The sequence below is a fragment of the Anser cygnoides genome, chromosome 25 (assembly GCF_040182565.1).
Source record: "Anser cygnoides isolate HZ-2024a breed goose chromosome 25, Taihu_goose_T2T_genome, whole genome shotgun sequence".
Classification (NCBI taxonomy): Eukaryota; Metazoa; Chordata; class Aves; order Anseriformes; family Anatidae; genus Anser; species Anser cygnoides.
In genome coordinates, this window is record NC_089897.1 from 5,786,000 (window position 1) to 5,810,673 (window position 24,674).

The 24,674-nt window shown below is 51.4% G+C and overlaps 2 protein-coding genes across 2 annotated transcripts; one reads left to right on the forward strand and one right to left on the reverse strand.

Moving 5' to 3' along the window:
* Window positions 1–737: 737 nt before the first annotated feature.
* C25H6orf132 (chromosome 25 C6orf132 homolog) lies at window positions 738–18,127 on the forward strand. Its single transcript, XM_048071152.2, is given in 6 exon segments — window positions 738–1,034; window positions 5,618–5,733; window positions 11,038–11,113; window positions 11,464–11,609; window positions 11,611–14,300; window positions 14,757–18,127. Coding segments are annotated over 6 exon segments (3,282 nt in total). The 5' UTR covers window positions 738–886; the 3' UTR covers window positions 14,863–18,127.
* Window positions 18,128–20,026: 1,899 nt separating this feature from the next.
* On the reverse strand, window positions 20,027–24,657 carry WDR77 (WD repeat domain 77). The gene is made up of 10 exons (XM_048071153.2): window positions 24,438–24,657; window positions 24,158–24,343; window positions 23,903–24,044; window positions 23,766–23,815; window positions 23,026–23,096; window positions 22,606–22,660; window positions 22,266–22,337; window positions 22,062–22,170; window positions 21,548–21,616; window positions 20,027–21,342 (listed from the first exon to the last, which is right to left on the reverse strand). Exons 1-10 carry the CDS (start codon window positions 24,619–24,621, stop codon window positions 21,183–21,185), a joined length of 1,098 nt encoding a protein of 365 aa, XP_047927110.2. The 5' UTR covers window positions 24,622–24,657; the 3' UTR covers window positions 20,027–21,182.
* Window positions 24,658–24,674: the final 17 nt, after the last annotated feature.

Genomic DNA, 24,674 nt, shown 5'->3' on the forward strand with positions numbered 1-24,674 from the left:
GCTTCTGTGCTTCAGAGTTAACGTTTTGATGGCTGTTGGGGGTTTAAAGTTCTCCCGAAAATCCCAGCATTTATTAATAACCGAGGTTACTCATTAACTCTCGGCTTTTATTTGTGTGACAGGAAATTTGTGACACTTCCTTTTGTACCCGACACAAAAAAATGAACTGGGGTCAAGGCCCCGTCTTCAGGCTCTTGTACCAGGAAAGGAGGCTCGCAGCGTGGAGGCCTGGGGCTTACTGCCTGGCGGGGCACCTCCGAACAGCTCGGTGCCGTTTGCTCTCTAGCATGCAGCAGAGCAAAGGGATCACACTTCTACTGCCCCTGGCTCTGGCCATCATCTCCTTGTACCGCCTGCAAGGCCCAGACAGGGATTTGGGGTCCCGATGCTGCACAAACAGGCAGGTGGAAAGGCTTGGGGCAGGGGAGCCCGGCCCTCAGGGCACGACTGCAGCAGCAGGTGGCCGAACAAATCCAGGAGGCAGCGGGAGAAAGATGGGAAAGCACCAAGTGCAAGCGCTCAGCGCACCACCAACTTGCAAAGTCCCGATTTTTTGAGAGGCATCGGGCTTTGGGCAGCCTCCACCAGGGAGGCCCAGCCGGTCCCTCTCGGTTACGCTCCCCAGGAGCCTCCGGACCCCTCGGCATACCCGAGAGGAAAGCTCCGGCTGGGGCCGGGCCGGCAGGAGGCCGCCCGGGGGAGGCCGCCCGGGGCGCGCCCGGTGCTGCGGAGGCACCTGGGCGGAAGGAGGGGCCGGAGGTGGGGCCAGGTGGGCCCGGCCCGCTCCGCTCCGCACCGCTCCGCACCGCTCCGCACCGCTCCCGCCGCCCCGCTGCCTCCCTCGCGGCGGCGCGGCCCGGAGCCGCTCGGCGGCCGTCCCTTCGCCATGAAGAAGCACCACTCCGTGCAGGGCACCTTCAGCCGCCTCTTCGGCAAGAGGCACGGCGCCGCCGCCGCCACCACCTCGCTCTTCGCCACCAACCCGCCCTGGATCTTCACCCAGGAGGTCACCTCGGACAGCGCGGGCGGCACCGGTCAGTGCCCCTGGAGGGGCGTCCCGGGGGGGTGTGGAAACGCGCCCCGCAGCCTCCGGGGGGACGGGGAGGGACGGGGGGACGGCGGCGGCCCCGGCCCCGCGAGCTTCGTCCCTCGGGGCGGCGAGGGGAGGCTGCGGGAGGCTCCGCCACGGCCGCTGGAGGCCGCCCCCGCGCCCCGACGGTGCGGCGCGGGGAGGTGCGGAGCGGTGCGGGGGGTGCGGAGCGGCGCGGTGCGGTGCGGGGGGCGCGGAGCGGTGCGGAGCCCCCGCCTTCCGCAGCGCGTTGTCGGCTCCCGAGCTCTGCTCCTCGGCGGGCTCCACGCGAGGGGAGCGGAGGCCGGCGCGCCGTCGGGGTTTATTTGCGCTCTCCGTGGGTTTGAGCGCAATGCTGTGCCCTGCAGGCTCGTGTAGGAGGGAGCCAGGTTAAGCAGCCAGGCAGATAAAAGATAGCCGTCTGTGGACGAAGTCGGGTGGCTGCGAGGTTCCAGCAGGCGCTTCCAAGGCTCCGAAGTGGGAACGAGCGCGGGGCGAAGCGGCGTGCCGCTGCCGTGGCGAGGCGGTGACACCCCGAAGGGCAGCTGGAGGAGCTGAGATTCAGTGAGAACGCGGTGGGGAGTTCCACGCAGCTCTTACACACAAAAGGAAAACTGCTGATTTCTAACTGTCGTAAACCTGAGAAGAACTCAAGCTTCCCTCTGATGTGGTTTGGATTTAAAAAAAAAAAAGGGGGGGGAAGAAAAAGTCGCTGTGTCTGCTTATTACAAGATTGATTTCCGTGTCTGCAATTGCAGTACAAAGGCATTCCTTTCAGGTGTAGGGAGCTGCTGTGGGGATCAACTTGCAAAGTAAAAGCCAGGAGTCTTTGAAATCAAGTGTAAGTAAGAGCCATTAAATCACTCCTTAACATCCTCTTGGCGTTTATGCCATTAATCCCATTTATATGGGGTAGTGTGACACACACAGGCTGAGTGACCACGTTTAGCGCAGCGTGTGCTGAGGTGCGTGCTCGTGGCGAGGAGTGGCGTGCCCACAGCCCGGTGGGCCCAGGGGCAGGTTTTACGGCATCCTCGGCTCTTCTATCGTACCCACTGAAGCCTCATCCCAGGCCCTGTCTCTGAATATTTGCCGCATAGTTTCGTGCCATTGTTGCTGCCAAAAGGAGTCCACTGTCTGTGCTAATCCCCACCTTAGTTTTTCATACAAAGTAAACAGAAGTTAGGCAATGTGCAATGGGTGTAGGTTTGCATGTCACTGACTCAGAGATTCCTGAATATAGTGACTGATGCCGCCTCCTCGCTGCGAGCTGTGGATACCCCGGTGTCAGGCAGGCTGCACCTACTCCAGGTGATGCAACCGCAGAGCAGGAAGAAGTTCCACTGCGTGTGTTGCAAATTGCTTATTTTATTTCCCATGACCGAGAGGACGCAAGTTATCTTCAGAACAGGCTGAACACCAGAAAGCACCAGAAAGCGCAGTCGGGGCCAGCCGCTTCCGACAGCCTCCGAAGGAAGGTGCGTTTGTTTCCTGTGCCTCCTTCCAGGAAACGAAGCTGGCGGAGCAAGGGCTTGCCGGTGACAGGCTCTCAGCAGGCAAGTCCTGTTTATCTAGCAAAGAAAACACAACTACAAGCACTTCATTTTACTTTAATTAAATGCATTCAGGTTAGAGATGCTTAGTAATCTAGGATCAAAGACCTTGTGATCTTTAATCCAGTTTCTCACTGAGTTTACTTACTCAGTGACTTATTTAATAGAAAATTCTTGTTATTTCAAGTGTCTGAACTCTACCTCCGCTCAATGAAGCTGTCTGAATCCAAATTCTCATGTTGCATTGGCCTTATTTCTTGCTGGCTACTTGCTGAATGTGGGGTCACCCGAGGGGTTATGCAAAACTAACAATAACAATAATTACTTGCTGGCATCTCGGGGATCCAGGCAGCTTCTCCTTTGCCACTTGGGCCCCTTACAGGCAGGGAGGTTGTAAGCTTTTGGTAGGACTACTATCAGCAAAGCACCACGGATTAGTATTTTTTAAGGTGAAGAAAATGCCCCTATTGTAAAGACGCCCTTGTGAGAGAGGTTTAGGATAAGGGGAAAAAAGGAAGTCATGACTGACCGCAAGGACAGCGGCAGAATGATGGATACTGCTGGATGTCTGCCAGGGTAACTTGTGGTGTACTGGATGGGAGAAAGGAAAAGCTCACATGCTTGCTAGGCTAGGTGTTATGTCTCAAGGCTATTCTGGATTCATTCACCCTTCTGGAGCCTGGGGTATCTCATGTCCAGCCCCAGCATGGTCAAGTTCTTCATTTCAGGTGTTTGTACAAGTGCTTTTCTTTTGCAGGGATGCACATAAACATTTGCCCTTCCCTTTTGCCACTAAACTAAGCGTAAAGCTGCTTTTCCTTGGAAGCTTCTTGCCTGATCTCTGCTGGTCCACAGAGGGCAGAGACTTAGAGAGAGCTTCTTGTAGTCTGATGAGAGGAAGACCCGGAGGCTCTATAACCTCTGTTTGAGGGGTTTGAGTTTGTTTTACAGAGAAAAGCCGCTATGCCTTCTGGTCTCCTCTACATGTCTGCAGTGCCTGTTCTCTCCATCCTGCTTTAAGGTTATCAAGTCCGAGCAGCAGACGCAGCAGTGCCGTGGCAGCCCGCGACAGCCGGGGGCTTCCCCTGCCCGAGCAGGGTTGGCAGCGCAGGGGGGGCTCAGGCTGGGCAAGGGGGGGCTCAGGCACGCAGCGGGGAGCGGGGGCGCTTGCTGGGCCAGGGCAGCGGGCGGCTGTTGGGACCATCTCGGTCACCGAGGCTGGCAGGGCAGGCAGCTCTGCTCGGGCGAGCGCTGCGTGGAGGTTTGGGAGGCTTGGAAACGCAGCCCGGCCCCTCTGCCTGCGCGGGGCTTATGCAACCCTCTCTCTTCTGCTCCTCAGCCTTCAACGTCCGTACAGGACTTGACAGAAACTATTTCTGTGCTTCACACCTTGGCACGGGAGTTTGAGCACTGTGCTTCCAAATTGCTTAAGGAGGAGAAAAATCTGTTTACTTCTCAGTCAGTGTCTTGGAGTGGAGGGGTTGGCTGTCTGCTGCTGCCTCCTCTCTCTGAAATAACTATTGAAATCTGCTGGGTGGGAACGCTCCGGCTGAGTTTTCTCCCTGATCACAGCCATTTTGCACACTTTCCCCCTCCTTTCTCAAACCCTTGTACTGTAATTTGGTCTCCTTGGCTGCGAATTATTTGTGTATCTCCTTCTAGCCAAGGTGGGGTTTATATGCTTCAGTGCTTCTGCTTGTTAATTCATGCTGTTAATCAGACACAAAGAACGTAATTAAAGTAATTTTATGAGCTTTATTCACCGTCAGAAATAAACCGGCCCAAAAGGTGTGGTTGAAGGTAAAAGCATAGGGCTGGGAACCAGGAGGACCTGATAGCTTCCCCTGCTTGTGACGCCAGGGCTCTGCGACAGCCTTTCTGCCACAGTTTCTCCATTCATAGTGGCATTTAATGGAAGGACACTCACAGCCTTTCTTCGTAGGGCAGGAGTCTAAGAGTGTTGTGGCAAGCACGATCTGTCCTCCAGTGCCAATTGCATCGGAGGCCAGACGAACCGCTCCAGCAGCGTGCAGAAGGATGCTGCGGGCAATGTGATGTCCCCCGCATCCCCCTGTCTGGCATCTCCCTCCCACTGCCCTCGGCACCCGTCCTGCTGGCAGCAAAACACACAGGAGGCAGAAAGAAAACTTTCTGGGGAAGCCCCTGTGTCCATCACTGCGTCCCACAGGGAGCAGTGAGCCATTCTCATCCACCTGAGTCCCAAGGGACCGTGCCGCTGCCAGCGGGCAGCCAGGCTCCGGCTCACGTCCGCTGTCCCTCCCTGCTGTGCAGGTGGCAGGGTCGTGCTGTCGTGATGGGGCTGAGCGAAGAACCCATAATTAGCTCTGTGCCTTGATGCAGCTGCTCTGCCCGCAGGCAGCAGCTCCTGGTTTGGTGTGGGCCGTGGCTCCACTCCTGGCTTCGGCCTCCCCCCAGTACCAGCCGCTGACAAATGAGCCAAAATAAATTCCTGCCTGTACGTAGAGGCTGTTGTGTCGTCTCTGGACAGCCACGGTCCTGGGGGCTGGAGCCTCACCACCCTATAAAGAGATGATCTGTTTGCACCTGAAACGTTTTCCTTCCCCAAACCTATCCTGAGTGGGGAGTGAATTGAATGCTTGTACTGACTTCTGACTCTCCTGAGGTAAATTTAAGTTTTAAGAAATTTAAGTTATTTAAGAAATAAGCCTTTCAGAGGGACTTGGCCTGCCCCGTGCTCTTTCAAGTCCAGCATCGGGAGCTCTGGGAAGGCTCTTGCTGTCACCGGGTGCCAGGGCTGCCCGGCTGGGTCCTGCGCCCCTGGACCTGCCTCCTCCCGTCCTCAGCTCGGCTCCGAACACCCAGATATTCCTCAGTCTGATGTTTCTTGCTGGTTCCTGGGAGCTGAAATAGCAAATCCTTCACAGCGCTTCCTGAAATGAGATGTTGTCCAGCACTGTTTTTCCCTGTTGCCTCGAACGCAATGCTGCTGCTAACAGTTTTCTCTTCCTCTCAGGTGATGTGATCGAAGTGTATTATGGCGATAATCGCTTTGGGACGATGACCGACTCTGGAACAGCAACACTCAAGCCTCGTCCGAGAGTCCGGCCGCTGCTGACTTTCTTACCCCTCGTGAGTATCAGGCTTGCTGCTGAGGTTGGTTACAGCAGAGCTCGTAGCTGGTGCCCAGAGCCTGCTGGGCTGGCTGCTTCTCTCACCCTCTACCTGGGGGAAGAAAATAAATGAAAAGCCAAACCACTCTATAATGATGGTGGATACAAGGGATTAATAGGTGATCCAAGTTCAGGATTTGTGTTGGACATAGGCAAGGTACTTGGGTGAGAGTCGTGAGTGTTATCAGACTTGTATTTTCAATTAAAAAAAATCGCTGAGCACGTAGGTGATAGAACTGGCTCGCACTGCAGTTTTTGTAAGCGCTACTGGCAGTCTTTCTCTGCATCAGGCATGTTGCTGGATAGAGCGATAGCAGAACTGTCACGTTTTTGGCATGGGAGTGAGGAGGCGATGCAGCAGGTGTCTGTGCAGAGGCTGATTGCCTGCACCAGCTCCAGATACACTTCATCCTGGTGTGAGACCAGGGAGTGCTGAGTGTAAGCATGTAGAAAAGTAACTCTCTGGCTCTGTTGCAATTCCTCTGAACGCAGGGAGACCGAAGCCCCTGGCACAGTTACTCCTAACTGCATGCTCCTTTCTAGGACCCTCAAGTTCTCCATTACTAAACTTTACAGGAAATCTTGTCCAACACACAGAACACCTTCTTGTGTGTCTCCTCTGTCCCATAGCAAAGAGTAGGCACGAATGTCAAATATCACAAGCTCAGCAAACGTGCAAACTGGGGGGTGGGTGAGGTTGCATTTTTTCCTTATTCTGTAAGAAGATCGGCTTCTGCAGAGACCTTGTTGCTCCCTCTGTGACTGTCGCTCTCCAAAGGCCGACAGGGAGGAAAGATCTGCAAGTACTTGCCAGATGGAGTTAACCCCAAGACAACATCTTTGTGCGTGGCTTGTTGAGTTTGCAGCGGTTGAAGTCGCGTACCTGATGAGCTCTGACGGTGAGCATCAAAGCACCGCGAGCACACGCCAGAAGGCGAAGGCGGCCGCTGGCAGCGAGCGGGCGATGCGGAGCTCCACCGAGGGCGAGGCTGGGAGTGGGAGCAGGCCGGAGGTTTGCTGCCGTGGTTTCTAGGTTTCGCTCTCCGCATCTGAGCAGTTGTGGGCGGCTGTCACACCTGTGTTATCAGGACATGCTCGTGAACCTTTACGTGGCTGTTGGACTGTTGTTTTTCCCAGTCTCTGGGTGGGCGAAACAGCTCTGAGCAGAGCTACCAGTGCTCCAGCAGCAGCTGGACATGCAGACCACAGCAGTGAGCACCAATGCAACAGGACCTGGAGCTATCTTTAACCCAGCTGAGACCCCCCCACCACTGCCTCCAAAAGCCACAGGTGCTTGCTGCTGGCTTCGATGCTCTGCTGCCAAGCTTTCCTCCTGTGGAACGCACCTTTCTGAAGGTCTTATCTCATAAAGACGACAGGGAAGTGCATGACTGCTCGGAGGTGTTCTGGAGAGAGCAACAGCTCAATCTGAAGTGATACAGACAGGTCACTGAAGACAGTAAAACACTTAAAATCCCTTTGTCTTGACAAGTAAATCCTCTCTGAGCAAGGGATGTTTTCCTCGTACATCCTCATCCTTTTAGAGCAGTCATCACCTACAGCAGCAAATGGGCTGGTCTGCTGTCAGCCAGCTACAATTAGGAGTTCGTGGGGTTGCGCAGGTGTCATTTGGAGGACAATTGTGGGGGTTATACATCAATTTGGGTGCATAATTAGCAAGTTACAGAGGTTATGGGCGCAAAGGGGTTGTGCCCTCTGTGATGCCTTCCAAAAGACAACAGCAGGTGAAAGAAATCTTGTGTGAGCTGAGTTGAGTAGGGGAGGTGCGTGAGAAACTCCTGGTATTGCTGACTTCAGCGTGTGACCGTACTGGGACTGGGTTTTGCAGAGCACAACTGGGCTCTGGCATCTGCTCAGAGCTTCCAAATGTTTTACTAGTGGAAATGAATGTGTTTCTGGATCTAACAGCACAAATGGGATAAGTACTCAGGGCTGTCACCCTGGCAGTGGTGTTTGCCTGCAGCCTTCAAAGGCACAGCTGGCCCGTGGGGGGTTCCCCACGATGGCCCTCCTGAGGGTCCCTCTCACCCTGCTCCTTTTCCAAGAGTACCGTGTTTAACTGAAGAAATCAGTAGGTGTAAGCTACGTTTTTTAAGGACCAGTCTGTGCTGGACATTTGCATTATTTTGATTAGGTTTGATTCTGATTTGTCTTGGCACAGACGCTTCTGCTGCCACATCCATGTTGGTGCTGGGCTGTTGTGCAGCCACCGGGCTGTTCTCCTGCCTTAACCACTTCTTCCCATCCAACCCCTCCGTGTTCCCTGGCAAGGGGCGGCTGTGGCACCTGCATGGTGGGTGTGAGCCAGGGCGATGCGGTGCCTCATCCGTGGGCACCTGGCGGCTCTTCTGCTGCCTGCCCCCAGCAGCGAGCTACCCTGCCAGGCACTAGCTGTCCCTCAGGACAGTGTCCCCTTCCCGTGGGCACAGGACAGTGTCCCCTTTCCCCTTCCCCTGCGGCTTCCTGGGAGCTGCAGGTGAGGGCAGAGCTTTGGCAGCCTAGGGGACTAAATTCCTTTGGTTAACCACCAAATGTCCCAGGCTCTGCATCAAAACAAAGGGTTTGGAGGTAGCTGTCCGTATTTGGGGAAATGCTTGGCCTTTTTAAGATGTCCAAGATGTAAGGCAGTTATATTTTGGTGCCTTTTTTTTTTTTTTTTGAAGGAGTGACCTCGAACCCTAGCTCATTTAATGTATGGGAAGCATGGGCTTCCAGGGGAAGTCCATGGGAAGGATTGGGAGAGCTGGGGGTGGTAAGGACAGGCAAACTCTTTCACTGAGGGCAAGGGATCTCTTTCACTGAGGGCATCTGTTTCAGAGATTCCTGGTCATCCCAGTGAAAGCTCACCCCCAGCGGGATCCTCAGCACACACAAATCTGATTTGAGCACCACGAACTGGAAATGCAGGTTCCTGCTGCACCACCCACCAGAGGCAGCAGCCTGCTCTGAATCAGCTGGAGCTTTGCTGAGCTGGTCGCACCCCTAGCAAACATACAAGAGGAAAATAATCTTTCTGGTCATCTCTCAAGACTGGCAGCGTACTGGAGATGCTTTCCATTTTAGAAGCCAGCTTATGACATGAAGATGGGTGTTTTTGGAGATGCTGAGCATTAGCAACTGCAACAAAAATTTTTAGTGTGAAACAGGCTCGCCCAGTTTTTAGGACCTCATGAAATGACATGTCCAAAACTACTCATCTATGACGTGTGGACTTTGTTTCCTCCAATTTTGCATAGATCTCTTCTGTCTGCTCTTCCCTTTCTACTCCTATCCAAATGTATGATGCATACATTGATTTTAATTCAGGTCAAATGAGTGCTCAGACGTTTTTGTTTCTCTGTAAATGAGCAGGTATCCTCAGTGTGCTCCGAAGACTGGCAGCAATGAATTTTCACAGCAAATGGAAACTGCTGGGGTTTTTCTGTGTGGCCTTTGGTATCTCATTGCACTGGAAAATTTCATTCTCAGATCTTGAAGTGCCTCTGTTACCCTTTGCCTTCCCTCTGGCTTTCAGCTGGGCCCAAGGATCTCTCCCCTGCATCGTCCTGTATGTTAGGAACAGTAAGGAGGTCTTAGATGAGGTTGTAAGGCTCACCTCGTTTATTTTGCTACTAACTAACAGACCCGTCCTTATGCTTTAGCAGACCTTGGCTTCTCCACCAACATGAATCTGCCTGATCAGTTGTGCAATCCCGTGAGCTGTGCGTTCCCATTCACTCTCTCCAGGCTGATCTATAACTGGCTCACTCACTCGTGGTTATAGAGGATCTTTGGTAACCTGCAGGGTGCTAGGCTTTGCAACCAAAGCATGCGTATTTTCTTCTTATTTTGCTGTATGTTAGTGGGTAGGGGGGTCCCAGGGCCCTTCTGAAGGAGCTCTGGCTGCTGCCGCTGCTAAAGTCAGCCCTGCCCCAGCAGCTCTCACGTTCCTGAACTTCTTACACCCACTGCAGTGTGTAATATTAACGTGCTGCCTGCAGCCTGCTAGCTGGATACACCGAGCTTAACCTTTGATCAAGGAGACTTTGGAATCCTACAGCAATCTCCTGTAAAAATAGTGCTAATACCAGTGAAAGGCAAAGGGCACCGGCTTGATTATTATCTAGGCTTTTGTGTACAGAAAACCAGTGCACAGACGTGGTGCAGACTGACTGTAGGATGTTTCCTTTGCTCAATGGGCTGTTAACAGCTAATGCAAACAGCTGCCTGGGGTGAGGAGCAGTGCAACAGGGCTGGCCCTGCGAGGACGGAGCCAACGCTGAACGGTGTGTCCCTGACTGCTGCCCAGGGGCCTGGGAGCTCCTGATATTTCCTCACTATGGTCTCTCCCAACGCTGGTATGTGAAAGCCCAGTCAACTGCTTCGGTCACTTACGTCTGTGCTGACAGCCTGATTCAGCATCAGTTTGTGTTTTGGACGTGGGTGCGTTAGTGTACGTTTCGTGAGCAACTCCAATCCCTCTGCAGAGCAATCTCAGCAGTGAGTCACTGGAGGAAAGAGGAGAGGCTTTCTGCTTTTGGCAGGTGTATGAGGCAGGAGCCCTGGTCAGCACTCTAGGTGAGTCAACATGCCTTGAATATCTCACAGTGGGTGGTTATAATTATCTGAACTGCCCTAGCTGTAAGCACCCTCACAAATGTGTAGGCTGCTAAATTGCATGGTCCTATACCAGCTAAATGCACTGCTGAATTTTCAGCCTGAATGCTAAGGGAGTAATTGAGAGTGAAACAAACCACACAAGTAGCAGTTTTCCCCAGACTGTTCAGATATGCTGGTGCCAGAGTTTCCCAAAAACCTGGAAGCCTTTCTGCAACTTCAGTGACTGCGGTGTGTACGTGACTGTGGCAGAGGCTGTCAGTGCCTGCTGGAGAGTAATACCCACAAAACCAGTGGGAGCTATTAAAATTGGCTTGGTCTGTGAATGGTGAGAAACTAATCCTGCTGATCCCACTCTGTGGAGCTCTAAGCTTGGATGTGAAACAGCCGTCCTCCTATACAGCCTGTCTGTACCTGACTAGCGTGGGGAATTGTGTCTCTGTGGCTTGTGCAACCTTGATTGCTTTCCTTGTCCCCTTAAATGGTGTCAACAGCAGCTATTGCAGTACCTCCGTGTCTAGGAAATGGCACTGCATCCCATCAGGCTCCTGTTTGCTTAGATGAATTACCAGCTATGCAGCCTACTGCCCTTTGTACTAATACCCTGGGCATAAAACTAACAGCTCTGTTTTCTCAACTATTGCAGAATGCCCAGGAATCCCATGGGGTGGCTGTGCCAACGCCGTCAGTGCCAGAAGACTTTGAAGAAAAAGCAGCTCTTGGTAAGGGATTTTCTCTGTTAAGTGAAGACATGTTCAGCAATGCCCTGCCCTTGGGCTCGGGGGATCCTGTGAAGGAAGCATGCATGTACCACTCTCTGGAGCAGACAGTCTGGTCATGAGATTTTTAATGCTAAAATCAAGCCTGCTATTAATAGCTTTTGAAGTTCTTGAAAATGAATTCATTTCTAAGGGGTGAGGCATAGTGGCTGTTACAGTTGAGCAAGCTTTAGACAGCTGTTGAGCAAAATAAACCGGCTTCCTAGGAGGATGGCTGGCCAGAGGCGATTCTGGACTTCACAGTGCTGGCAGAGAAGGTGTTCATGCCACCATGCTCTTGCTCTTCCTTGCAGGCCCTGGCTCCCAGATCAATGGGAACTACCGAATGTACAGTTCAGTGGGGGACCTGCGCCCGCAGGCTCTTGACGGGGATGAGCTGGATGAAGACATCCCTCCGCCACCATCAGTACCCCCACCACCCCCTCCAACAGCATGGGCCCCTTGCGCCACCGCCTCCAGCCTCACCAGCCCTACAGCCGCCTGAAATGCGGCCGCCTTCACCACCACTGCCACCACCTGAGACAGTGCCGCCACCTCCTGCCATGGCACCTCCACCACCCCCAGCCTCCACCCTGTCCTCCCCTGGCACGCTGGCCCCTCCGGACTTCATCCCGCCAGCCCCACCGCTCTCCAAGGCCCCTGTGCCCTTCACCAACGGCATCTCCAAGTGGAAGTCTGAGACTGTGCTGAACACGAGGCAGGCGGACGCTGAGGGACCACTCCAAACCAGTGAGGCGCAGGTGCCAGCTGCCCCCGGCCCGACGGAGAGCCTGCAGCCCCCCAAGCAGTGCCCTGAGCCCCATCTCACCTTCCCCAGGTCCTTCAAGGTTCCCCCTCCAGCCCCGGCCCGGTCCTCCTCCATCCCCGTGGAGGAGAATCAGCCCGCCCGTCAGGAGCCCTTCACCAGGCAGCCCCATGCCCGGCCTCCCCTCCCGCCAAGCTTCACCATAAGACCTGCGGCCAAGGCTCACACGGGAGAAGCCAAGGAAAGAAATCCCCCGCTGAGACAGCCCATCACCAAGCTGGCCGTGCCGGCCCCTCCACCACTGAGCCCCAAGCCAGGTCCAGGGATCGTTGGCCGTTCCCCGCTGCCCAGCTCAGAGTCAGAGAAGAGTCCCCAGCCAAAAACTACCAACAAAGACTCTCCTCTGAAACCCGAAGTTCTCACTGCAAATGACCTGGAGCTGCCTCCTCCGGATTACCCGACCTCTGAGGATAGCTGGAAGGATGCCGGCAACCTGAGCAGGCTGCAGCATGAGCTCTCAGCCCTGCTGCACTCCCCCAGGAGGGAGGAGAGGCAGCCGGAGGTGCCAGCAGCTCCCCGGCCCGCAGACAGCAGCACCAACCATGCTGGCAACCATGTGCCTGGCCCCAGCGGGCCCCAGCTCACCGGGCCTCCCAGGAAGGCTTCGCCATTACCCACTGGAGGGGAGACTGAGAGGAAGGAGGGGCCCGGCAGCCCCCCCAGTGCCATGGGCAGCCCCCCCAGTGCCATGGGCAGCCCCCCCAGTGCCATGGGCAGCCCCCCCAGTGCCATGGGCAGCCCCCCCAGTGAGGCACAACCAGCTCCCGAGAGCAACCCGGCCGTGCAGACCCGCAGCGTGATGAAAATCAGGAACGAGCTGGAAGCGGTGTTCTCCCTGAAGAAAGAAAGAAAGCCTGCCCTGGGGCTCACTGGCCAGAAGCAGGGCCCCGAGGATGGCAGCAGCACCCCACGTTTGCAGCCGAGCCCCCCTGACCTGGGGGATGCAGTGCTGCCAAAACCAGCCCCGAGCCTGCTCCCAGCCCCAGTGGTGGCTGCTGCTGCTGCAGAGGAGACAACAAGGCAGGAGGAACATCCCGTTCCTGTCACCCCTGCTGCTAACAAAGCCATGGAGAGCTCAACCACTGCTCCCCAGTCCCCTGACAGCAGTGTGAGTGCCCCAGGCCCACCTCAGAAGCCAGAGGAGGAGCCCCCCACTCCCACTGCGCCATCGCCCCCCATTTCCCCAGCACCGCAGCCTGGCGCTGCCATCTTCCAGTACAAAGTGCACCGGGCCGGGGCTGGCTCGGCTGAGCCTCCCTGCCCCACAAACTCATCTGGCAGCCCCCCGGGAGCCTCGGGCCCAGGGGAGGAGGAGGTGCTGATCCACCCTGTGACAGGTGAGCGTGTGGAGCGGGGCTCCCCCATGGCGCTGCTGCTGGCGGCCCGGCAGCGTGCGCAGCGGGGCCGGCTGGGCAGCGAGGTGGGGGGCCCACCGCGGGCAAAGCCACCCCCCAAACTCAGCAGTGCCGCGTCGGACACCACCTCCACCACCAGCTTCTACCGCCATGAGTCCAGGCCATACTCCTTCACCGTGGTGCCCCGGCCTCTGTCAGGGACAGGACAGAGCAAGCTGCCATCCTTCTCCAGCTCCTCGGAGCAGGGACGGGTGGTGGGTGAGGGGCAGCCCCCCAGGCACCAGCGGGCCACTGCCTCCAGCCTGCTGCGGGGCCTCCTGGAGTCGGGTCAGCCGAAACGCCCCGAGCCCCCCAGCTCTGCCATGCCCAGGGAGGACGAGGAGGAGGAGAAGAACGGGGAGATGACGCTGGACTACGCCATCATCCCGCCACCCCCTGAGTTTAGCAACGAGGCAGATGAGGCTGACAGGATCCCCCAGAGCCAGGAGGGGAACCGCAAGTGCCCCAGCTTCCCCGACTGCAGCCGGACCTCGGAGGCACCACGGTACTTCAGGTGGCCCGGCTACGGCCGTGGCTACAACTACGGGAACAGACAGGAGCCCTTGGAGCAGAGCAAGAGGAACAGCGACCTGACACCCCACTATCCAGATTACAGTGGCTCCGCTGGTTACTTCGGCCGTGGTCCAAACAGCCGCCCGCTCATCAAAAAGCGGCTCTACGTCTCTGAGCCTGAACGCTCCTACCCCAGAGCAGCTGCCCGGGGTGCGGGCGCGCTCTCATCCTATGGCCCTGGGGCATACAGCTCCTCGGCTGGGGAGGGGGCTCGCCGCCTGGGCTCTGCCCACCGGAATGGCCCCGCCAGCACACAGGGCAGGCGGACATCCATCGATTCGGCTGGGAAAGCCGGGCCGTACAGCAGTGCTGACGCCAAGTACAAGGCGCAGAATGGGGATTTCTCGGCAGCCGGCAGGTACGTACTTCCCTGAGCTGACCTCCTGTTGGTGCTTGGAGGACTTGCATGGTGTGGCTGGGCAGCATGGGTCGTTGTAACAGCCCTGGACCAGGACCAAAGGACGGCTTTGGTCTTGCTCCGGGGCTGTTATAAAGACCCTAGAGAAATTGGCATGAAAGCACCACCTTGGGTCATCCACCACAAGCAGTGGAGAAAAGAGCTTTGAAAGTGGCTCTTGCTCCACCAGCTCTGTGGTGGGGATGTAATGGCAGCACGGTGGCCACGCTGATCACAAGCTGGGGCCAGCACCTCACTGCCACACTTGTCCCTACAAACACAGATGTGGGTGAAGGGCTACTGGGAGGCTCCTTGCAGGGGAGAATGAAAGTTTTCCTGCTCTGATAGAAATGCACTGCTATTTGAAATAAAGATTTCCTTGGCTTTCAGTGACTTTCCCTGTTGTCTTCCCTCCAGACCTGCCCACGGCAGCTCACAGTACAGCGGACCCACCAACACCTTCACGGTCAGACCCGGGACACGGCAGCCTATCTCCTACGCCTACCAGAGTGGTCACCGATAGGCTTGTCCGTGGGGCTGCTCTGCCGCCTTCGTCCTTCAGCTGGGAAGAGATGAAGAGGTGCCTCAGTGGCTCACCTTCTCCCTGGGCACCAGAAACAGTCCCAACCCAGCCAGCAAATGCACTGCTTGAAACTACTGAGGGTGAAGGCGGAGAGCAAATCTTGGACTTGAACTCTTCTCGAAAGACTGTCATGGAGAGTAGTTACTACAGAGGACCGGCTGCTGTTCGTGAGCAAACGTGTTTTTCCTTCTCTTCCCACTCCCCCAGTATTATTTTCAAAATTGCAGCTTGATAGGTCTTCTAAGAAAGTGAAAGAGCATAAAGAGCCTTAGTTCTCTTTAAAGAGCATCACCACTGGAGAGACTGTTTTCAGTTTTGTTTTTTTTAATTGGTTTAAATGCAACATGCTTGGGAGTGGGGAGAAAACAACTGGGAGATATACCTAATGGAAGCAAGCTGGTGTATATCTAAATCTAGGGGAATTAAAATAAGAATGTGAGGTCAATTGGATAGAAATAGTTTAGGATGACTAGATCACCACCTCCCTCAATAGCCTTAAGCAAATCAATTATGCCGATGCCTTAAAAACAGCTTGGTGCCTTAAAAACAGCTCGTGGCTCTCTGTGCCTATCCCCAGGAGCTGGGGTCAGCAGCTCCCCAAAGGTCTGAGCCCCCTTCCCCTGGGTGTGACCACAGGGGTCAGCAGCTTTGGGAGTGTGGGGCCTTGCTTTCCTGTTCCTTTTGGTCACTGCAAGTGTTTCTGTTGCTAATTAGTCATCGTGGAAGGCTGAGAGGCCAGACTGGATGACTGTAAAGCACTCTGGCAATACAAGACATTCAGCAATTCTTTTCCTTTGTCAGAGGTGGTAGGTATTAGTGACTCAACAGAATGGTACTGATGAGGCTTTCTTCCAGGATTATTTTGCCTCGTAATACCCACTGTAAACCCCACCTCTAATAGCTAAGCCACTTAGTTCTTATAAACTGAGGCTTGGCTTTGTTTGATTTAGGGGACTGATAAGCTAAATTTTGGTAGTTGTAAAGTATTTGACACTCCTGGGTGTGAAATGTCTCCAGTGACATACCTGAGGGACCTGTCTCCAGCTATTTCCATTAGCACATTGTGAACACTTGTCTGGGTGTTGAGTGTGCCTGCAAGCCTGTCTCTGCTTCTGCCAGTGCGGATCTGTCTGAAGGAGCTAGCGATGGCCATGTTGTGCCATGGGATAGAATAGTCTGAAAGAGGGTATCTTACGCTTTAGAGAGCAATGCGCTCTCACTGTAACTGACCAAGTTTTGAATAGCTAACCTCCAGAACTTAGGAACAAACACAATCTTCCTCATAGGTAAACTTGCTGAAAATCACTGTAAGATAGATGTAAAAAACTTGTAGAGAGTATTTTCTAATCACTGACAAACTAAAAGCACTTTGAGACATTAGTCTACTTTTATTGAAAGCACTTTCTATTCTCAATATTATACAGTATCATTAGTTCCACTCAAACTTATCTTGCATTGTGTTGCAAGCAGATTTTGCTCTACAATTTGACTCAAAACTCAGTGATATATTTTCCCTCAGTGCAATTTTCAAAACAGTTATCTTCATTAATGTCACGTTGTTGACATTTGTTTTATGTTATTCCCAACTCTACCTAATAATTTCACAGCTGTTTCAAATATTGCAGGGGCTTCAAAGTATTCTGAACTTTACTTTGCTGTGAATAAAATGAGAACACAAATACCATAATCAGTCTAATAGCTAATTCATAGGATGTTGTTATGCCAGTAAGTCACAGTGACTAGGAGTATTTCCAGTCGTGTTCACTCCAGCTGGTACTGAAATAACACATTTTAAATAACTGGATGTTCATTTATGAAGAAAAGGAACTATGGAGTAACTGTCTGGGTGTTTAAGTGTACCAGTGTCATGCAGAATAGCCATTTGCCCTCCTCCCCCTCTCCCGGTGAGGAAGTTTCCCATGAAGAGCATCTTGAGAATTCTTATTTATCTATGGAGGTAAAGCCGTGATTGTGTTTGCATAGCTTCAGGGCTGTGTTTTAGTATCCGATGGAATTTCACCACTTTCACCTAAAACAAAGCTTCACTGATAATACTGCAACCTGATCTAGATTTTTGCACAATGAGCAGTTACAACTGCAAAATTAATTCCTAAAATTAGTTTAAATGTAAACAGTTGTTGGGAGACTTTGGCCTATATTAAATTTACACAAACACAGTCTCTGGACAATCTTCCCCCTCTTACAAACTTTCCTAAATCTGAAGATAGCCCCAGCAAAAGTTTTTCTCTTTTTTCTTTTTTTTTTTTCAGAGCAAAATGTGAAACTCCAATGTTGGCACTTACTTTGTGTTTACTATTTCACCCACACATGCAATTCATAAGTAGTTGTAATACATATGGTGTTATATAGTGTGGAATGTCTTGTTTCTGGTAGCTGTATATTTGTTTATATTAAATAGTAGAAGCCTGAGAATGTAAGTCCAGTTTTATGTAATAGCCATTATTCATTCAAAGAACACCCATTCTGGGAATGCATGGTAGACTAAGCTGTAATGAAATCAGGTAGGACTGTTCACAGTTGTAAAACTGGTTAACCAGAATGTTTGAAGCAGCGAAACTATTCTATTTAGACACTTTGGGCTATCCCTGCTGCTTTTGAATGCATTAGGAAAATACTAGAATTTCAGTAACAACTAGACGTGCCAAGGCCACTGGGAACTGTTCATGTTACAAAGAAATCACTGTCAGAGCTGTTGACAGCCAAAGAACTTACAACAGTGTAAGAGTTAAACCTGTAATGAAGAGCGAGGACTGTTTGCAGCTGCCAGAGTGGGGAAGAGCTCCCTCTTGCCTGGCCAGGTGATCTGTGTGCTGTACCAAGTACAATTCCTGTTCCTCCTCCTTCTCCCCAAGCTGTTTCACGATGAAAACTTAGAGGAGGAAACTGAGGGGTATTAACAGAGCAAAGCAACCTACCTTATAGACCAGCCATAGCACTAGAAGTTATCTTGACACCTGACAATGGAGTTCTTAACGCTTCAACTCTCTCCCGAGTTTGGTCATTCAAGTCCTGATACAACATAAATTATCCCCTGCAGCTGTCTTCTCCTCAAAGTACCTGCTAATGTAGCATAACTGATAGCTTTACTTGTAAAGCATGTGGTCTGAACAAAGTCTCTTATTTATGAGTGCCATTGAAAACTAACCTTCTTGCATTAAATACGTCTGGATGTATTGTTTTATTACATGCAGTCTGACTTTTTTTTTTAGTATTCTATTGTCCATCTACTATTGAGATTTTTGCGTGTAGGCTTAACAGGACAGGAAGAAGTCTTAAATTGGCCTCAGTAACAGTCTGAATTTCACCTTTCCTAGGGCTTTGTCCAATTCCTACGTAGCAGTTGATACAAGACACTGGCAATTTAAGTGTTTCCAGAAGCCTGATCAAGGAAGGAACAGGCAGCTAGCCCTAGCTGCCCCTTCGCTTTGGAAACACCCCTCGCATCCAGCTGGTTAGGCAGGCTGAGAGCTTTTACACTTCAACCTGTGCTTCTATAAATAGCATTCTTGGTTTTGAACTTTTCATTAGTAATACAACTTGCATATTTATTTGCAAGTCCTAACTAGAACGTTGTACTTAAAATTGAAAATGCAGTGTGAGTAATGCAAGCAACAACATAAAAGGCAGGCTTGTCTTCATAGTGGCTTACTCTCTCCACTCCTCCAAATTGTTTATTTGCATTCTCATCTCTTTAATCCAGGCCTGGCTACAGAACAAGGTTCTTCATTAGGGAAGCGTGCAATGTATCTTGAAGCTTTTACTGTGGCCACAATATATTAGTGTCCCTAAACCTGAACAGCATGTAAAGTAGCCCGGGCAGGGTTAGCATACCACAAAACCCATAGAATTCTCCAATTCCTTTGCAGATAGCTTATAAGTCAACAAGCGTTGATGTGGTGGTGTCAGTGTTTCTGCTGTGTTGCCTGCATGCTGGTGTGACTATTTAACATGGCCTTGCTGGCTCCTCATGATTATACCCTTGCTAAGCTAACACAACACGTTAGTGACTGCTAGATAACCTGTTGCTCTTCTGTGCTTCTCTTACCATGGTGAAAAAGACAAGTGGTAAAATGGGTAGATGCTCTAAAGGAACGTGCAAACTTTTGACTACTGTCACGCTGGCAGCTGCTGCCCTCCCGTGGCAGAACACAAAGCTTCACCCAGATTTGCAGGACGCTGAAACATTTTGTATGCTATCACTCTGACAAAGTCTTTAAGCGGTTGTACCAGAACAGGATTAATGTATCAATAATAACCTTTTGTCCATATGGTTTTCACCTTCCACCACTATGCTTATTTTTGCCATGGACAGTAGTGGTGTACTCACAGCATCAGAATTCGAGGAACTTACCTGGTTTAACACTTGATATTGCAAACTTGTTTCTTTTAGCTGTACACAATGGAAACACTACTTGCACTAAATAGCAATGTGGTGCATGTTTATTTAAGAATGGTTGCAACTTCAGGGCTGAAATCACTTCAGCTGTATCAATGATCTCAGCTAGCTATTTAATATTATGGAAGTGGCCCAGTGAAACTTATAGCCAGTTATTAATGAACACTATGATTTATTTTAAAACTCTTCCATTGTTCTCAAGACACCTTTTTCACAACCAGCACAAGACCTGTTTCAGTTTTTAATACACAATCAGAGATCTGTAACAGGTGTAACTTTTTCTCGTTAACTTTGCTTAGCTTGTTTAAGGGGTAGTTTTGAGGGAACTTGTCAGTTTTTATAATCAGTTATCTTTTCCTTACAATACACTGCTCTAGATCAGAAAGTTTGCTCTGTAAACAGTTACGACAGTGGAATTCAAAAGGGAGCAAAGTAAGCTTAAAAAGGAGAAAACGTACAGAGACTGAGAAAGCTTATTTGGCCTAAAAGTTAATGATGGGCTCTGCATGATTTGGATCAACAAAAATAAAGGTTTATGGAGAGATGAGCCCATTTACAGTTTAGTGTCACTATCATTCTAAAGTAGCATTATTGTAACAGTATTTTTTATTTCATTAGCCAAGACCCACTTTTGTCTGTCTAGCAAGTATTAGTCTGGAGCGAGCCACAGCTAGAACAGTAGCAATGTGTGTAGAGCAAAGCGATTTATTTTCAGTTAAATATGTTCCAGGGAAACAGTTTAGTTTTCAAGATGTTATATTACAAAAAAAAAAACAACTCTAAGGTTTATGTGGAGTCCATCTCAGGGGATTACAGGAATGTTTGAACCTCTCAAGTCTCCAGCAAAAAAAGTCACTAACTGCAAGTGCATGAGGAGTCTCATTTATCACCAAGAGTTTGATTACAGGAGCAAGCAAATGAAGACTGAAATCCTTAGTCCAGTTTTTTCCCTTACATAACTTTTTGTTCACAAGTCTTATCTTTGAATATGTTGTATTCAGCAGAGGAGCTGAAACACGGTGTCAAGCTACTAACTTCTCTTGGCTTTCAGCATGCTACACAACAGCCCCTGTGAGCTGGCCTCAGCTTCAAGCCAATGGTTGAGCGTTTACAGGTCCTGGTATTTCAGCATGTCATGCACCATCACAAAGCTGTTTAATTATAGGACTGCAGCTGGGATCCTTGTCATACAGCATATGCGACTCGTCACACCAAGCACTGGTATTCTGATACTAATGGAGAAGTACACAAATAGTGCTCACCATGGGATTATCCACAACAGTAGATAGCAAAAGCCAGCCTTCTGCGCTGCGTGCTGCACTAAGGACAACAGGGAAACCTTTCTGGTCTTAAATGCCTACATGTCTTCCTGTTCACTTGAAAGGAAGTATTTACACAGCAAACACTTAGCTCAGGTAAGGCTTCTGCATCTACCTTAGTAAAGAGGTGTGGGTTTGTGTGTTTTTTTTTTTTTAAACCTCCCCAAATAATTTGTTTCTATTAGTTCTGTGGGTAGCTTGAAGAACCGAGGGAGGAATCAAGTCTTTTTGATTTAGTTTTATTATACCTAATCCCGTCTCCAAAACTCCTTTGTGCCTGAAGTCAATATTTTTTTCTGGGTAAAATACTGAAGTCTTATCACAGGCGAAGCCAACCCCTGAGGAGAGGGTAAAGGCTGGTTTGTAACTAAGTTATGCCTAATTCAAAATTACTACAAAAACCTTCTTAGTCACAAGCTTCAAGGCAGACACCAGTCCGTAACCAATCCAGTTCACAAACACCTTTGACTTCAGGAGAATCAAAGTAATGCCAGGAAGGAATTTGGACCGATGAGTTTATAAAACTATTCTTTTACACAGTTGACTCCAGAAGCTTCACCAGTTGGTATGGGGACAGTGTGATGTAAAACCTGATGATCCCATCCAACTGTAGTGAGCAAGGCATTATCTAAAGGAGACCACGATAAGCCTTTTACAAAGTCTCGATGAGAACGGTTTCTGAACCTGGAAAACATGAACACTCTATTAGCCACAAAGCACTGTCACTAAGAATTTATGGGCTTGTGCACTTCCTAACTGCTAGTTTGTTAGGATGATGCTCCCCAGTTTAAGGACTCTTTTCATCTTCCCTTCAGCATATAAACAATTAACTTAATGAGAAATCAGCATGACAAACAACCACAGTGAATACGCCCCTTCGGGTACTTACACCTCTGAAAGGTCTGAGTCCAGAACAGCTACTGAACAATCTTCACTAATTGAAGCCAGTAAGGGTGAACTGGAGGATAGAGATGAGACACAGTCAGAACAATCAAATACAAGAAAGCTGTAAGGAAGATGTGTGAGAAGTACATGTCTTTGCAAGGCAGACCCAGGTAAACTGAATTAACAGACACCGAATCTTACAGATTTTTTTTGTCAGGTTGTCAGTACACTATGCAAGAACGTGCTATTAGCATCAAAAAGCAAGCAAGCTCGTCAAGGTGAGGTGACTGGAGTAAGAAAAATCCCTACGGTGAATTGGCCAATTCCAAATGCTACAAAAATGCTGTATGTTCACACATCTCCAAAATCAGACGTTATTTGGCTTACTGTATTCTTCACTATTAATCCTCCTCTATAAAATGACCAAATCTAATACTCCCATATGTTTTACTCTAAAAAATGGTATGGCTTTCAAGGGTAGGTAGTCACACGCTCTACATCAGTATCTCAGACCGTACCTATGTGTAGAAAATGCAAACCCCGTGATACGTCGGGCATGCACAGTGGAGCTGAGGGCAGAATCAGGATTCTTTGTGTCTACTAGTGCAACTGTTCCATTTTCATCACCTTTAAAAGAGAAAAGGAGAATGAGGTTATTAGCAAAGCTGTCGTGAAAAGAAAGACCTTGATTTGTCTGGTGAAAGCTAAAGATCACTTCTTACCCAAAGCAAAGATGTCACTTTTCTGTGGATGCCACAGGACTGAGGTAGGGAGGTAATTACAGGCACTGCAAACTGAAAGTTAAGGGGGGTAAGTGTAAAGAGAGCAGTCAGTGCAAAGACGTTCCTACCCCATCCCAGTTAGGGCTGATACTGCACTAAGAATTATTTAAAAGCTGATTTTACTCCTGTGATAGTGTTAGATTTCCTTAGGGCTTAATAGGCTTCTGTGACCAAGTAGTCAGATCACTAGATTGAAGTTAGATGGAGAACTTAGGCATAAAACAATTTCTTCATAAAAAAAAAACAAATACACAAGCAGTGACTGCATTCAGAAACATACCAATTCGAGTAGCTGGTTTGGGGCATCTGGTGTCCCAGAGTAACGTTCTGCCATCCTATAAATTCAAAGCATATAAGGTTTTTACAGTGGTTTTGCAGCAGGGGTAGACATAAACCCAGATTCATTGCAGTACTGCTACTGACCCACACTCAAACCCACACTGTCTCTTCCCGTGTTTAAAATGATGCTGACATTAACGTGAAGTTAGCTCCTTCAGTCATCCCCAGGACAGAGCTAGGAACACCCACATCTTAATACAAACCTGTACATATCAGCTTGGTACAACCACTGGAACATTTAAACAACACACAGAAACAGCTTAGAACACAACAGGTGGTTTCTCAGTAAGCGCATTTGACTATAAATAATTAAAGTTAAATCTCATTTTTATCAGGTAGATTCATGCAGAGTTAGCTTTACCTCAGCACAGGACAGGAACACAGTGTCCTTACCAGGACAGGAAGCCACACATGTCACTGCATCGGAGTGAGCTACCAAAAGCACAGAAGGATAAAGAGCCTCAAAGATTGTACCCAGACTTCCCACATGTTCCCAGTGCCCAATCACAGAACACAGACAAGGGAATGAGGCTCTCTGAAGGCACAGCGGTGTAATAGTTTATGCCCAGATCCAGGATAACTTCTAGTCAGTGACAGATATCCTGAGATACTGAGCATCCCAAGTTACTTCCTAGCAAACTGAAGAGCTGCCAAACGCAACCACAGCCACCGCAGTCGCATCCCTATGATAGAACGAGCTTGAAGCCTCTCCAGACAAGAGGCCAGTTACAAAGGGTTGGGGGGAAGAGGCCAGATGAGCAAAACACAGCCTCCGCTGGCACTGGATATCACACTATGACATCTCTAGAGACCTGTATTCTCTGGTGAGCTGGAGTTCAAAACAATACGGCTTTGATCACACGAGCAGGTGCGAGAAAGAAATTTCAGTATACAAGAGAGATTCTAGAACACACTTGGAGATGCAGGCAAACGAGTCTTACAGTGCGGCTTTTGCATGGAGAAAAGAACAACAGAAAGAAACACGCCTGTGCTGGGAGCTCCACAGCCTGGTTCACCCGAGGTCACGGCAGCAAGCGTGGCTTGGCCCCGGGGACGTGACCAGCGACCAAGAGGTGCAGCCCGGGAGGAGCCGGCACTCACCTCTGTAGGAGCGCAGCACCGTTTGCTGCGGGAGGTCCCAGACTTTCACACTGCAGACGAGAGAAGCGGTCAGGGCCCGGCACCGCAGCCCGGTGTGGGGCGAGGGTGGGGGGTGGGGGAGGTCTGGGGGCACTCACCAGAAGTCCTGTCCGCCGCTGACCACCTGGGTGCTGCCGGCGAGCACGGCCACCGTCGTCACGATGTCATCGTGCTCGTACTTGCAGAACTTGTTGACGATGAGGGTCTCGTTCTCGTCCAGCTCCCACAGCTCCACGGCGCCTGCGGGGCACAGGGGGGGCAGCCCCCGCCTCACCGGGGGACACCGCGGGGGGGGGGGGCGGGGAAAGGGGGAGAAAAGGGGGGAGGAAAAGGGGGGCGACCCCGGGGCTTACCGGAGTCGGAGGCCACCAGGATGCCCCTGTCGGCCACCCAGCGCAGGTCGGCGACTCCCGCCTCGGTCTGGACGCCGGCGGTGCAGAAACCCTCGCTGGGGGCCCGCCGGGGGTCGGCGAACACCCAGAGGGAGCCGGCCCAGCAGCGGCCGCTCAGCCCCGAGGCGCCCAGCAGCAGGGCTCCGTCTGAGGGAGAAGCGGCTCAGCACTCCCCGTCCCGTCCCCCCGTCCCGTCCCGTCCCGTCCCGTCCCCGTCCCCCCTCATCCCCCCGCCGCCTGCCTGCGCGGTAGTGCGCGCCCTCCAGGTGCCGCTCCATGCACGCGGGCGCGTTGGGCGGGATGTTCCACTCGGGGCCGGCCGCCGCCTCCTCCTGCTGCTGCTGCTGCTCCCCGCCCGCGGGGGGCTCCGGGGGCGGCCCCTGCCCGGCCGGGCCCCGCTCCGGCCCCGGCCCCGGCTCCGCCATGGCACCGCCGCCCCCACGTGCTCCCGCGCGCGCCGCCGCCGCCGCCTCCTATC